Here is a 15,268-nt window from a genome sequence, read left to right on the forward strand (position 1 = left end):
CAGCTCTGTAGCTCCAGGTCGGTGTTTAAAGAGTCTTTAATGCTGTATAATGACAAAAACTACATTTTGTTTAGACTTTCAGCATTAACACGGTACAAGAAACACGAAGATAAATAATAAATGAATTGATATAATCCTTTTTGTTCAATTAAAGTTGTAGTTATCGTTTTTAGATACTAGTATATACATTTATGGTCTCTTACAATTATTTTTAATCTGATTAATTTCGATTAATCGCAATTAAATGGCATTTATTCTAAAATTAACGTTCATGTATTAAGCATTTTTCACGAAAAAAAAACAATAAATCTATATCATTATTATGCTTAGTTAGTTCTTCTGCTGCAGGTTAAATAATCAGGTTAATCACTATGGATTAATTTTGATTAATCACAAATGGAATCAATTCTTGTAGCATGACCAATTGGATTTTTTTTAAGATGACAATATACATTACAGTATTTATGTATTTATTATGCTTAGTTAGTAATTCTGTGCTAAAGGTTAAATAATCAGATTAATCACTGTGGATTAATTTTAATTAATCACAAAGGGTGTCATTTTTTTTTAGTGTGATCAATTATTTATTTTAAAAGAAAGCGATATACATTATTTATGTAATAATTATGCTTAGTGAGTTCTTCTGTGCTGTAGATTAAATAATTGAGTTAAAATCTTTACTCAGATTAATCTTTATAATCGATTAATCTTTGCTCATTACAACGGCCTTCATTTTATCAGATATTCCATCAGGTTTAGATATAATTGTAGGTTATTGTGGTTAAAAAAAAAGATTTGATAATCCAGGTTTTTAGATTTTTAGAAAAACATTTCTTTTTTTAATACATTTTAATACCATTATAAAACTATAAAGAAAATACTTGTAGTTGCTCCAGGATTAAAGATGACTATAATCTTGTATTTGACCTTTTTTAAACTCATTTTAATTTTCCAGTCCAAAGTAATGTAAATTAAATTACCCTTTGAAGTTACAGCTTTTTTTCTTTTTTTTTTGAAATGTCATGTTTATTTTCTAACAATAGTGTTGGCATTTGAAGCCGTTCAGTTCTCACCGGTGCAGACTTGTCGTCGCACGTAAACAGGAAATGGTGTAATGAACCAATAAGTTTCCCGCCTGCATGTCATCTGTGTAACCATGAGCTCATAACAATGTGACTCAATACTACAAAAACATCCTGTGTCTGCGACAAAAGAAGCCGCTTCGCCGGCGTGGGCACAAGTTTTTGTCAGTCTGCGAAAACTAGGACTGCTTTACGCCCACGACACTTTCTAGTATTGCTAAACTAGCGGCGTAGCATTCACGTCGGCAGCCGCTCTTATCGTATTTTATATTAAAAAGACTGTGTTTCAATCCAAATGTGACATCATGAGTAAAAATGTTTGATCTCGTTCAGCATTGCAAAGATGGTGGACGAGTCAAAATGTGACTAAATGTTTGTCCACGGCCAAAATGATCAGAATTGAATTGCTTTACATCATTAAATAACTCTTTGTTGTCGCTCCTTGTTCTTGTTCAGGCAAAAACTCCTTCAATATTTAAAATGTAATGTATATTTAGCTGTAATATTACATTACATTACATTTTATTTAATATTTGTCTATGATTGAAGCGCAAATCCAGTGGTTTATGAGGATAATAATTCAATAACATGTTTAAAATCCCATTGAAAACATGTTTATTATGGAGATACTTGCAGATCGACGGAAATTACTATTAAATGAAATTATTATAAAATGATTAAGTACTTTTTGACGGGAGTTGGGTGAAAATTATTCAAATTTAAAGAAAAATACTTTCAGATTTTATTAATTTATAACCTTTTTTTTTGTCCTCTAGACAAGTCTAAATTTTTCCAATCAATTAAAATAGTTTGGATTCATGTAAAGCCAGATGTTAAAATGCATCCGTAATAATGTCATTTATAACATTTGCATCGTTGATAAAATGCATGTAACAATGATAGTTTGTGTAAACAAATCATAACAAACGTGTGAATACAATGAGTAAATATTCTATAAAAGGTAAATAAATATGGGATTTCACAGCAGAAACATGTCTATAATAAATATATGTTGATTACACACATTAGCTCGATTCTTCCTTTGAATCCGTCTCAGGTATCAGATCTACAAGAGAGACTCTCTGAACTCTGCCGACCTCACAGTGTGTCTGTGAAGACTCTCACACAAGTGAGCTCTTGTAGATAAACCCAGTGACTCTCTCGGTCGGATTGGACGAGCATTAGCGACTTCATGTTTTCTCCTCCGTCTGATTTCTTATCTGACGATCATCTATTAGTCATGTTTATTAGTGTTGAAAATAGATCAAAACTCTGCTTCTTTTACCTTTTTTCATATAGGACAAGCTGCAAACTAGCTTAAGTTAAGTAAACTTGAAGTTGTTTCAAAGGTATTATAGTTTTGGTAGAGTTTCAAATTAGCGATGTAGCCATGAGCAATGCTAATAGCATCTAGCGGTAATAACGGTCGCACCCATTCGTCACTGTTTTGTAATAAAGTCTGATCTTATTAAATCCCACACATTTATATAAGGGTCATGTGTAATATTCTTAAACGTGTGGTTAATGATTCAATTTTATTACAATTTTGGTAAAGAGGAAGTTGCAATATAGCATTGCTAGATGCTAATAGCATGTCCACTTACCATCATCACTATTTTGAAATGACCTCTGATTTCACCAGATAGATTTATTAATTAACTAATGCTTTAAAATCTCACATTGATCGAAGGTTATCCGTAACATTTCTGAATTTGTGGTTACAGAAAAAAGAGTTTGCAGCTAAAAGTAAAATGCTAATAGCAACTCCAACTAGCCTTAATCATCTTTCATAACTATTTTGAAACTACCTCCAATTTCACCAAATCCTTTGCATTCTGACATTTATTTGAGTGTAATTTTTAATATACAAAAAAGATTCTGTGCATCAATTAAATGTTATTATGTTTTTGGTAGTGAGGACGTTGTTCCAGAATAGCATTGTAAACTACAAGCTAGATGCTAATAGCATCTCCACCTAGCAACCATAGTGTTCTATTCATCTATAAACGATTATTAATCAGTATTTTTGTAAAAACCTCCAATTTCACCAATTATTTTTTAATCTCTCACACTTCTTCTTCGGCTCATCTTGAGTATTACTGCACGTGTGGGTGCTATTAGCATTTAGCTTTGAGCTAAATGCTAATAGCGTCTCGGTCTGTCCACTTAGACCAGACTTTAAAGCCTGGAATTAAGCTATTATTTATCGTTTTGTTTTAACATATAAAGATGAAATCACAAACATTCAACATTATTGAAATACATACAATTGTTTTTAATCATTTATACAGGAGTTAAATGTACCAAAAATGTGTTTTCAAGTCGAGTGTTTCTTCAGGACTCGTCCAGTCTGAAGGTGTCGTCGTCCTGCACGCCCGCTGAGCTGATGGAACTCGCTGTGAGGAAGTGGTTGACCACCCATGGACCCGAGGAGGAGGGCTGGAGCGGACAATACGTTCTGAGGGTCAGCTACTGTCTGGAGTTCCTGTTTGGAGACCATCCTCTCAGTCAGTACAAGGTCAGCCAGAGGAACTATTTACTCCAGTGTACATATATATGTATTTATTTTAATTAAATGCCATGAAAAATGACCTGTTATTCATTTTTATTTTCTGTGCGAACGCGTTTTTAAAAGGCCATTTTTTTCGTTATCTTTATTGCTACTGTGTTTACCATCGCAACAAACTCCCAGCATGCTCAGCATTCCAGCCAGATCCTTAAAATACAACTGAGGAAGCACTTTTTCAACCGCCTGACACACGGAAGCCCCAGAGGACGACGGACCGTAGGGACATAAAAAAATGCCTTCACAAAGATAACAACTTAAAATTTACAAAGGCAAATTTTGCATCATTAGTTTATTGAAAATTTATAAATTAATCGGAATTAAAAAACATGTATTGCCATTGAAATTATAACATGGAATCAACAAATTAAATAAAATAAATAAGTGACTTGTACGTATAAAAATTAAATAATTCAATTAAATAATAAGTGAAATTAAATAACTAAAGTGTTTGGTTGATTGTTTGAAGTGATTAAGAGGTTATTTAACGTTATTCATTAGCCAAAAAAGTTATTAAAATAATGCAGTGTATTTTCATTTTATCCAAGTCTGTGAGTCACTACTTCCATTATTTTATATTTTAATCTGGGATAAAGAGATGGATCAAACCACTGCATTTTTTAAAACTTGGATATTTGAGCGTCCCTCCTAAATGAAGCTGTTTTTCTTTTGTTTTTCGCAGTACATCCGTGAGTGCTTGCAGGCCAAGGAGCCTCCTCACCTGACCCTGGTCCACACCAACACGGTCAAGGCCATGTTCGACAAGGAGATGACGGCCATCGGCGCCGTCGTCACCCGCAAGTCTTCCAACCCTCTGCCTTTCCCGCTACCTCCCAAGAAAAGAGCCCCTACGGTGAGACTTTTTTTTTTTAAATGTCTGGTTGACTTTCTGGTGACGACCCGAGGGCGTTTAACATTCTTGAAATATCAAACATGCAGTTTCCGAGAAAAAATTATGAACTTAAAAGGGCAACATTTCTTTCTTTTTTTTAATGCGTCTAAAAGACGTGATAAAGACTCTTGTAGAGCAAGTTTTCTCTTTTGTTGTCCTGGAAACTCTCGAAAGGACTTTTACACCTTTAGCCATTATGGAAATGAATGAAAGCGCTGGCGACGATAACTACCGAGCGCTGCTTATGTGTCATCACATTGAGCGCCCCCCTGTGGTGACATCCCTTGCTCATGTTGGCTTTTAATACCAGTTGGATTTAAATTGACCTTCATGTAACTCCTGGTGCTTCACTGACGTTTACAGTGTGAATCACAAACTATCTCTAAACACACATGTATTGCAATAAATGTCTTACTTCTTTAGGCTTAGCTTGAAAAAGACGTGATTTGAAATGGCTAAATAAATAGATGAAATTCTCAAGTGACATGGATTGAACTAAAAAACATAATTTTAAGTTGAAACTCTCAATTTCAATTTCTCTAATTTCAATTTCTCAAGTATTTTTTACTTTTTTCACTTGCAAGTGTCATTTTTGTATTTCAATATTATATAATAATGAAAACAAGAGTTAAATACTTTAAAGTTCTCGTGCTGGAAGTAGAAAAGTATGGCTTAACTTGGCAGGCTTCATCAAAGTGGGTGTTTGTGAAAAACAAATGCGTTTGTGGTATCCCTTGTGTTCACATTAACCCTCAAACGCATTTGTTTTCAGGACTTCCGTTCACCTTGACCCTGAGATGACACAAGGTTTTAACGTGCAGTTTGAATAAGAACACAATTTGATATGAACTTTATATTTCATTTATACCATTTATTTGAATGTATTGTAATCAGAACATAACACAGGGATTTGTATGTGTTGTGTTGACAGTACAGAATAAAATGTATGTAATAAATATAAATACGTGTAATAATAAAAATGAGATTAAGTAATATAATAAAATAAATGATAACACTGTCATCCACTAATAGACTCAGGGACTCATTCATTCCTCGTGCTATTAGTTTGTTTAATTCTGAGTTTGGGGTCAGGAGTGAAAAGATGTTTTTCTATGTTCATCTTTGTATCCTTTTCTTTGTTGTTTTTCTTTGATCTATGTTCTTTATCTTTAGACTTAGATTGTGACATGTTTCTCTTTCTTTATATTTATACACTTTGTTCTTGTTTCATGAATCTATCATCTGTGTTGCTGTGTGCTGGAAAAACAATTTCCTGAAGGCAATCTCCAGAGGAATCAATAAAGTTTATCTATCCATCTACCTCTCTATATAAACAAAAACAAAATCCCATGAGGAAAAAAACAAGTTAAAAAAGAATCAGATTTTAGGGGAAAAATTCAGGAAGTCAAAAGTGGAAAGTTGAAACAAAAAAAATCAACACTAACAACAAACAAAATGATTATAGAAAATATAAGTGAAATATACTAAAAGTGATGTTTGATAACTTTGTGACTATGGGTCGTATACATCTTCCCTTTGCACACACACACACACACACACACACACACACACACACACTCGTCACACACACACACACAGACATGTACACACACAGACATGCACACACACACACACTCGTCACACAGCAGGAAGTTGGCCAGTTAGTCATGTTCCGAGGCTGTAGGTGTCATATGATGCTGTTTGTCCTGTCGACTGCTGACCCTTGCAAATCCACTTGGCTTGACATCATCAGACTGACCTGGCTGACCCCGCCTCACGCAAACACCCCTCCTCCCTCCACACTAATTGTTATTGTTGTTTTCATGCATGAATGGGTTCACATGTTTTGAATGGAAGAACATTAGCCATGTTTACGTCCCTTCATCATCACACGTCTTCTTCTTGTGCAGCAGGTGCAGACGAGTGTGTGGGACGTGTCCGCCCTCTTCAAGATCGTTCTGGTGAAGGGCAGCAAGGTGAACGCGGAGGAGACGGCCAAGGTACTGTCCACGACGTCACAATATTAAATAATTCAACATTATTGTTGGAAGGATTTCAAGCATTGAATCCATTTTGGGGAGTAAATTAATTTAATTGTTTCCAAATTGAAACGTTTTTTTTAAGTTATTTTTTTTAATCTGATTTTATTTTTTATCAAATTGAATGTTGGTTTTTAATGTTGAGTTTGATATTCTAATTCAAAAACTTAATTAAAGTAAAAAATATTTATATAGTAGTACCACTAGAAAAAAATAAATAATTGAATTTAAAACGCTATAAACTTATAAATATTCAGTGTAGAAAATGTATGTTTGTATTGTTGGAAGCATTGAATCTTTTTTGGTGAATACATTTACATTAATTTAATACTTTCCATATTGGAAAGTTAATTTTTAAGTAATTTAATTTTTTATATGATTTTTAATATGATTTTATTTATCAACAAAATTATCGTTTGTTTTTTACACATTGAGTTTGATATTCTAATTCCAATAATTCAAAAATAAAGTATCTAAATTTAATGATTTCTAATTCAAGTTAAAAAGATTTAAAAGCCATTTATATGTTGAATTTAAAAGGCTACAATTAAAAATATTAAATTTGGTGTTTTGTTTTTAAAATATATATATATATAATGTACGTATGAATGATTACAATGATTCAATAGAAACGGACTTTCAAATGACTTTATTGTTCCTTTAGCTGCGTAGAACGTAACGACTTCTTCCTTCTAGTGGCCTGAAGTTTAAAGTTAAAGTTTAATTGCACACAACAATGAATAAAACACTGTGAATATTTTAAATGTGAATTAAAAACCAAAATATGTCCAAACATCCGCTTTAAAAGCTGTTGTGTTTACAATACTAGCAATAAATGTAAATATCAATTAAAATACAGTTAAATAATCGAAATAAAAGCAATTAAATGTTACTGGAGTCACTGTATCCTCTCGTCCTCAGTCATCACAGGATGTTCACAGGACTTTATTGTTCCTTGAGCTGCGTAGAATGTAACAACTTCTTCCATCTAGTGGCCTAAAGTTTAATTGCAACACAACAATGAATAAAACGCTGTGAATATTTTAAATGTGAATTAAAAACCAAAATATGTCAAAAACATCAGCTTTAAAAAGCTGCTGGAGTCCACTGTATCCTCTCGTCCTCAGTAAATGACCCTTTTTGATGTAATGTAATGTACGAATGAATGATTTCAATGATTCAATAGAAACGGACTTTCCAATATCCAAAATATTTAATTTAATACAAAAATAAATAATTAAATGACTTTATTGTTCCTTTAGCTGCGTAGAACGTAACGACTTCTTCCTTCTAGTGGCCTAAAGTTTAAAGTTAAAGTTTAATTGCACACAACAATGAATAAAACACTGTGAATATTTTAAATGTGAATTAAAAACCAAAATATGTCCAAACCTCCGCTTTAAAAGCTGTTGTGTTTACAATACTAGCAATAAATGTAAATATCAATTAAAATACAGTTAAATAATCGAAATAAAAGCAATTAAATGTTACTGGAGTCACTGTATCCTCTCGTCCTCAGTCATCACAGGATGTTCACAGGACTTTATTGTTCCTTTAGCTGCGTAGAATGTAACGACTTCTTCCATCTAGTGGCCTAAAGTTTAATTGCAACACAACAATGAATAAAACGCTGTGAATATTTTAAATGTGAATTAAAAACCAAAATATGTCAAAAACATCAGCTTTAAAAAGCTGCTGGAGTCCACTGTATCCTCTCGTCCTCAGTAAATGACCCTTTTTGATGTAATGTAATGTACGAATGAATGATTTCAATGATTCAATAGAAACGGACTTTCCAATATCCAAAATATTTAATTTAATACAAAAATAAATAATTAAATGACTTTATTGTTCCTTTAGCTGCGTAGAACGTAACGACTTCTTCCTTCTAGTGGCCTAAAGTTTAAAGTTAAAGTTTAATTGCACACAACAATGAATAAAACACTGTGAATATTTTAAATGTGAATTAAAAACCAAAATATGTCCAAACCTCCGCTTTAAAAGCTGTTGTGTTTACAATACTAGCAATAAATGTAAATATCAATTAAAATACAGTTAAATAATCGAAATAAAAGCAATTAAATGTTACTGGAGTCACTGTATCCTCTCGTCCTCAGTCATCACAGGATGTTCACAGGACTTTATTGTTCCTTTAGCTGCGTAGAATGTAACGACTTCTTCCATCTAGTGGCCTAAAGTTTAATTGCAACACAACAATGAATAAAACGCTGTGAATATTTTAAATGTGAATTAAAAACCAAAATATGTCAAAAACATCAGCTTTAAAAAGCTGCTGGAGTCCACTGTATCCTCTCGTCCTCAGTAAATGACCCTTTTTGATATAATGTAATGTACGAATGAATGATTTCAATGATTCAATAGAAACGGACTTTCCAATATCCAAAATATTTAATTTAATACAAAAATAAATAATTAAATGACTTTATTGTTCCTTTAGCTGCGTAGAACGTAACGACTTCTTCCTTCTAGTGGCCTAAAGTTTAAAGTTAAAGTTTAATTGCACACAACAATGAATAAAACACTGTGAATATTTTAAATGTGAATTAAAAACCAAAATATGTCCAAACCTCCGCTTTAAAAGCTGTTGTGTTTACAATACTAATTAAAAACAGTTAAATAATCGAAATAAAAGCAATTAAATGTTGCTGGAGTCACTGTATCCTCTCGTCCTCAGTCATCACAGGATGTTCACAGGACTTTATTGTTCCTTTAGCTGCGTAGAACGTAACGACTTCTTCCATCTAGTGGCTTAAAGTTTAATTGCAACACAACAATGAATAAAACACTGTGAATATTTTAAATGTAAACTGTGAATTAAAAACCAAAATATGTCCAAAACAGCAGCTTTGAAAGCTGCTGGAGTCGACTGTATCCTCTCGTCCTCAGTAAATGACCCTTTTTAATATAATTTAATGTACGAATGAATGATTTCAATGATTCAATGGAAACTGACTTTTCAATATCCAAAATATTTAATTGAATAAAAAAAATTAAAAATTAAATGCTAATAAATGAAAACAGTATTTCAATAAAAACTAAAACTAATGGATGATATGATGGATGGCTGCAGGTCCAGGTGAGGGCCGGGCTCTTCCACGGAACCGAGCTCCTGTGCAAGACGGCGGTGAGCAGCGAGAGCAGCAGTCGCGCCGACCACACGTGGAAGGACAACACGCTGGAGTTCGAGATCTCCGTGTGCGACCTGCCTCGCATGACCCGCCTCTGCGTCGCCATCTACGCCGTCATGGACAAGGTGAAGAAGCAGAAGTCCACCAAGAACGCACATTCCAACAAGTACCAGACCATCCGCAAGGCAGGCAAAGTGGTAAGAAGCAGGAAGTATTTGCAGATGTGTGAAGGAAGTTCTGACCCCCATGTGTGTGTGTCCAGCACTACCCGATAGCCTGGGTCAACACCATGGTGTTCGACTACAAGGGCCAGCTGAAGACTGGGGACATCATCCTGAACTGCTGGTCGTCCTTTCCTGGTACGAAATCCTTTTTTTTTTTTTTCTTTTCTTCACGTCTGCTCTAAACGTTAGGACTTCAACATGAAACTGGATAAATATTTTAATCCCTACATGGATAGTTTTTATATCTTGAAATTCTATTTACTTGGTAAATAAAACAAAATCTATTTTGAGATGTTATTATCGAGGGACAACTGGGAAAGAAAATGATTTTTGTATTGATATTAGAAAAACTTGCAGTGGGTAAATGATTACATTTCATTGCCAGTTTCACTGCTGTGTTTTCTGTGCAATTACAATAAAAGTCTAAAGTCTAAAATGTAATGTATTCATATGTTAACACCAACAAAATAAATGTGTAACTTGTTTTTATTACATATGTGAGAATCATGACTTTGTGTATGAATGTATGGAAGATTTAATTGTAAGTAAGTATGTAAGTTATTTGTATTTATAGAGCGCTTTTCCAGACCAGGGTCACAAAGCGCTTAAACAATCAAAACAATATTCAATAAAGTATATACTTTAAAGGTCAAGATATTTAAATGTGTGTGTAATTGTGTTGTTTCCCAGATGAACTTGAAGAGATGCTCAACCCCATCGGGACCATCCAGACCAACCCTTACACTGAAAACGCCACCGCGCTGCACATCCACTTCCCCGAGTACTCGTCGCATCCGGTCGTCTTCCCGCCCTTCGACAAGGTCGGGCTCAGATATTAGAAGGGTCAACGATATGATGTATCGTGATACTGTAGTAACGAGGATATATGTGTAGTATTGTCGAGTACCTGACTCTGGTGTTGTAGTATTTACAGACCACATGACTCTTGACGAAGTCGTAACTGCTTTCATTTGTTTTGAAACCAAAATATGTCCAAAACATCAGCTTTAAAAGCTGCTGGAGTCACTGTATCCTCTCATCCTCAGTCGTCACAGGACTTTATTGTTCCTTTAGGTGCGTAGTATGTGATGACTTCTGCCATCTAGTGTCGTAAAGATTATTTGCAACACAAGAATGGTGGAAAAAAAACACTGTTAATATTTTAAATGTGAACTGTGAATTAAAAAAAAATATGTCCAAAACATCAGCTTGAAAGGCTGCTGGAGTCGACTGTATCCTCTGGTCCTCAGTCGTCAAAAGACTTTATTGTTCCTTTAGCAGTTAGGATGTAACAACTTCTGCCATCTAGTGGCCTAAATTTTAATTGCAAGACAACAATGAATAAAACACTGTGAATATTTTAAATGTGAATTAAAAACCAAAATATGTCCAAAACACCAGCTTTAAAAAGCTGCTGGAAACGACTGTATCCTCTCGTCCTCAGTCGTCACTGGATGTTCGCAGGACTTTATTGTTCCTTTAGGTACGTAGGATGTAACGACTGCTTCCATCTAGTGGCCTCAAGTTTAATTGCAACACAACAATGAATAAATTGCTGTGAATATTCTAAATATGAATTAAAAACCAAAATATGTCCAAAACATCAGCTTTAAAAAGCTGCTGGAGTTGACCGTATCCTCTTGTCCTCAGTCGTCCCTGGATACTCACAGAACTTTATTGTTCAACACAACAATGAATAAATTGTTTAAAAAGTTTAATTGCAACACAAGAATGAAAAAAAACGCTGTGAATATTTTAAAGTTGAACTATGAATTAAAAACCAAAATATGTGAAAACATCATCTTTAAAAGCTGCTGGAGTCGACTGTATCCTCTCGTCCTCAGTCGTCACTGGATGTTCGCAGGACTTTATTGTTCCTTTAGGTGCGTAGGATGTAACGACTGCTTCCATCTAGTGGCCTAAAGTTTAATTGCAACACAACAATGAATAAATTGCTGTGAATATTCTAAATATGAATTAAAAACCAAAATATGTCCAAAACATCAGCTTTAAAAAGCTGCTGGAGTTGACCGTATCCTCTTGTCCTCAGTCGTCACTGGATGTTCACAGAACTTTATTGTTCAACACAACAATGAATAAATTGTTTAAAAAGTTTAATTGCAACACAAGAATGAAAAAAAATGCTGTGAATATTTTAAAGTTGAACTATGAATTAAAAACCAAAATATGTGAAAACATCATCTTTAAAAGCTGCTGGAGTCGACTGTATCCTCTCGTCCTCAGTCGTCACTGGATGTTCACAGGACTTTTTTGTAAATTAAAAAAAAGTCTAATTATTTTATTTTGGCACAATTTATAGATGTACAAACCAAAGAACAACCTTAAAAAAAATAAAATGTGATTCCTTTTCTACTTTCTTGATCGATGCAGTTGAATATCTACTGTGTCGTGTAAAGATGGTGACATTGAATAGTTCACTCTCTGTTCTTCACATCATGATGAGGTCGTTCTGTCGTTCACATCATGATGAGGTCGTTCTGTCGTTCACATCATGATGAGGTCGTTCTGTCGTTCACATCATGATGAGGTCGTTCTGTCGTTCACATCATGATGAGGTCGTTCTGTCGTTCACATCATGATGAGGTCGTTCTGTCGTTCACATCATGATGAGGTCGTTCTGTCGTTCACATCATGATGAGGTTGTTCTGTCGTTCACATCATGATGAGGTCGTTCTGTCGTTCACATCATGATGAGGTTGTTCTGTCGTTCACATCATGATGAGGTCGTTCTGTCGTTCACATCATGATGAGGTCGTTCTGTCGTTCACATCATGATGAGGTCGTTCTGTCGTTCACATCATGATGAGGTCGTTCTGTCGTTCACATCATGATGAGGTCGTTCTGTCGTTCACATCATGATGAGGTCGTTCTGTCGTTCACATCATGATGAGGTCGTTCTGTCGTTCACATCATGATGAGGTCGTTCTGTCGTTCACATCATGATGAGGTCGTTCTGTCGTTCACATCATGATGAGGTCGTTCTGTCGTTCACATCATGATGAGGTCGTTCTGTCGTTCACATCATGATGAGGTCGTTCTGTCGTTCACATCATGATGAGGTCTTTCTGTCGTTCACATCATGATGAGGTCGTTCTGTCGTTCACATCATGATGAGGTCGTTCTGTCGTTCACATCATGATGAGGTCGTTCTGTCGTTCACATCATGATGAGGTCTTTCTGTCGTTCACATCATGATGAGGTCTTTCTGTCGTTCACATCATGATGAGGTCGTTCTGTCGTTCACATCATGATGAGGTCGTTCTGTCGTTCACATCATGATGAGGTCGTTCTGTCGTTCGCATCATGATGAGGTCGTTCTGTCGTTCGCATCATGATGAGGTCGTTCTGTCGTTCACATCATGATGAGGTCGTTCTGTCGTTCACATCATGATGAGGTTGTTCTGTCGTTCACATCATGATGAGGTCGTTCTGTCGTTCACATCATGATGAGGTCGTTCTGTCGTTCACATCATGATGAGGTCGTTCTGTCGTTCACATCATGATGAGGTCGTTCTGTCGTTCACATCATGATGAGGTCGTTCTGTCGTTCACATCATGATGAGGTCGTTCTGTCGTTCACATCATGATGAGGTCGTTCTGTCGTTCACATCATGATGAGGTTGTTCTGTCGTTCACATCATGATGAGGTCGTTCTGTCGTTCACATCATGATGAGGTCGTTCTGTCGTTCACATCATGATGAGGTCGTTCTGTCGTTCACATCATGATGAGGTTGTTCTGTCGTTCACATCATGATGAGGTCGTTCTGTCGTTCACATCATGATGAGGTCGTTCTGTCGTTCGCATCATGATGAGGTCGTTCTGTCGTTCTCATCATGATGAGGTCGTTCTGTCGTTCACATCATGATGAGGTCGTTCTGTCGTTCACATCATGATGAGGTTGTTCTGTCGTTCACATCATGATGAGGTCGTTCTGTCGTTCACATCATGATGAGGTTGTTCTGTCGTTCACATCATGATGAGGTCGTTCTGTCGTTCACATCATGATGAGGTCGTTCTGTCGTTCACATCATGATGAGGTCGTTCTGTCGTTCACATCATGATGAGGTCGTTCTGTCGTTCACATCATGATGAGGTCGTTCTGTCGTTCACATCATGATGAGGTCGTTCTGTCGTTCACATCATGATGAGGTCGTTCTGTCGTTCACATCATGATGAGGTCGTTCTGTCGTTCACATCATGATGAGGTCGTTCTGTCGTTCACATCATGATGAGGTCGTTCTGTCGTTCACATCATGATGAGGTCGTTCTGTCGTTCACATCATGATGAGGTCGTTCTGTCGTTCACATCATGATGAGGTCGTTCTGTCGTTCACATCATGATGAGGTCGTTCTGTCGTTCACATCATGATGAGGTCGTTCTGTCGTTCACATCATGATGAGGTCGTTCTGTCGTTCGCATCATGATGAGGTCGTTCTGTCGTTCACATCATGATGAGGTCGTTCTGTCGTTCACATCATGATGAGGTCGTTCTGTCGTTCACATCATGATGAGGTCGTTCTGTCGTTCGCATCATGATGAGGTCGTTCTGTCGTTCACATCATGATGAGGTCGTTCTGTCGTTCACATCATGATGAGGTCGTTCTGTCGTTCACATCATGATGAGGTTGTTCTGTCGTTCACATCATGATGAGGTCGTTCTGTCGTTCACATCATGATGAGGTTGTTCTGTCGTTCACATCATGATGAGGTCGTTCTGTCGTTCACATCATGATGAGGTCGTTCTGTCGTTCACATCATGATGAGGTCGTTCTGTCGTTCACATCATGATGAGGTCGTTCTGTCGTTCACATCATGATGAGGTCGTTCTGTCGTTCACATCATGATGAGGTCGTTCTGTCGTTCACATCATGATGAGGTCGTTCTGTCGTTCACATCATGATGAGGTCGTTCTGTCGTTCACATCATGATGAGGTCGTTCTGTCGTTCACATCATGATGAGGTCGTTCTGTCGTTCACATCATGATGAGGTCGTTCTGTCGTTCACATCATGATGAGGTCGTTCTGTCGTTCACATCATGATGAGGTCGTTCTGTCGTTCACAGATCCTGGAGAAAGCTGCCGAGATCGTCAAGTCCAGCGACTGCTTATCGAAGGTGAGTCTGAATGTTTCCAGGTGAAGGAGATGAAGGTGTTTCTGGTGTTTGTTTGTTCTCCGGGAGGGGAAACTATTCAAAGATCTGGTTTGAGTCAGCGGTGCTGCTGTTCTGCTGCCCCTTCAGAACCACGACTCCTGTTACGTAACACCCTCGTAACGTCGGACATGTCTCGCCT

The 15,268-nt window shown here is 36.2% G+C and overlaps 1 protein-coding gene across 1 annotated transcript in view; it reads left to right on the plus strand.

Moving 5' to 3' along the window:
- The window catches only part of pik3cb (phosphatidylinositol-4,5-bisphosphate 3-kinase, catalytic subunit beta), a 67,607-nt gene that overhangs the window by 38,360 nt on the left and 13,979 nt on the right, over positions 1 to 15,268 (plus strand). Inside the window, exons 6-12 of the mRNA XM_087796391.1 lie at positions 3,421 to 3,600; positions 4,331 to 4,501; positions 6,451 to 6,540; positions 9,671 to 9,925; positions 9,991 to 10,087; positions 10,643 to 10,773; positions 15,040 to 15,090. Of these exons, the coding sequence (XP_087652517.1) occupies positions 3,421 to 3,600; positions 4,331 to 4,501; positions 6,451 to 6,540; positions 9,671 to 9,925; positions 9,991 to 10,087; positions 10,643 to 10,773; positions 15,040 to 15,090 (975 nt within the window). The remainder of the gene's footprint in view (positions 1 to 3,420; positions 3,601 to 4,330; positions 4,502 to 6,450; positions 6,541 to 9,670; positions 9,926 to 9,990; positions 10,088 to 10,642; positions 10,774 to 15,039; positions 15,091 to 15,268) is intronic.

This window comes from Callionymus lyra, chromosome 7 (genome assembly GCF_982586985.1).
Source record: "Callionymus lyra chromosome 7, fCalLyr1.hap1.1, whole genome shotgun sequence".
NCBI lineage: Eukaryota > Metazoa > Chordata > Actinopteri > Syngnathiformes > Callionymidae > Callionymus > Callionymus lyra.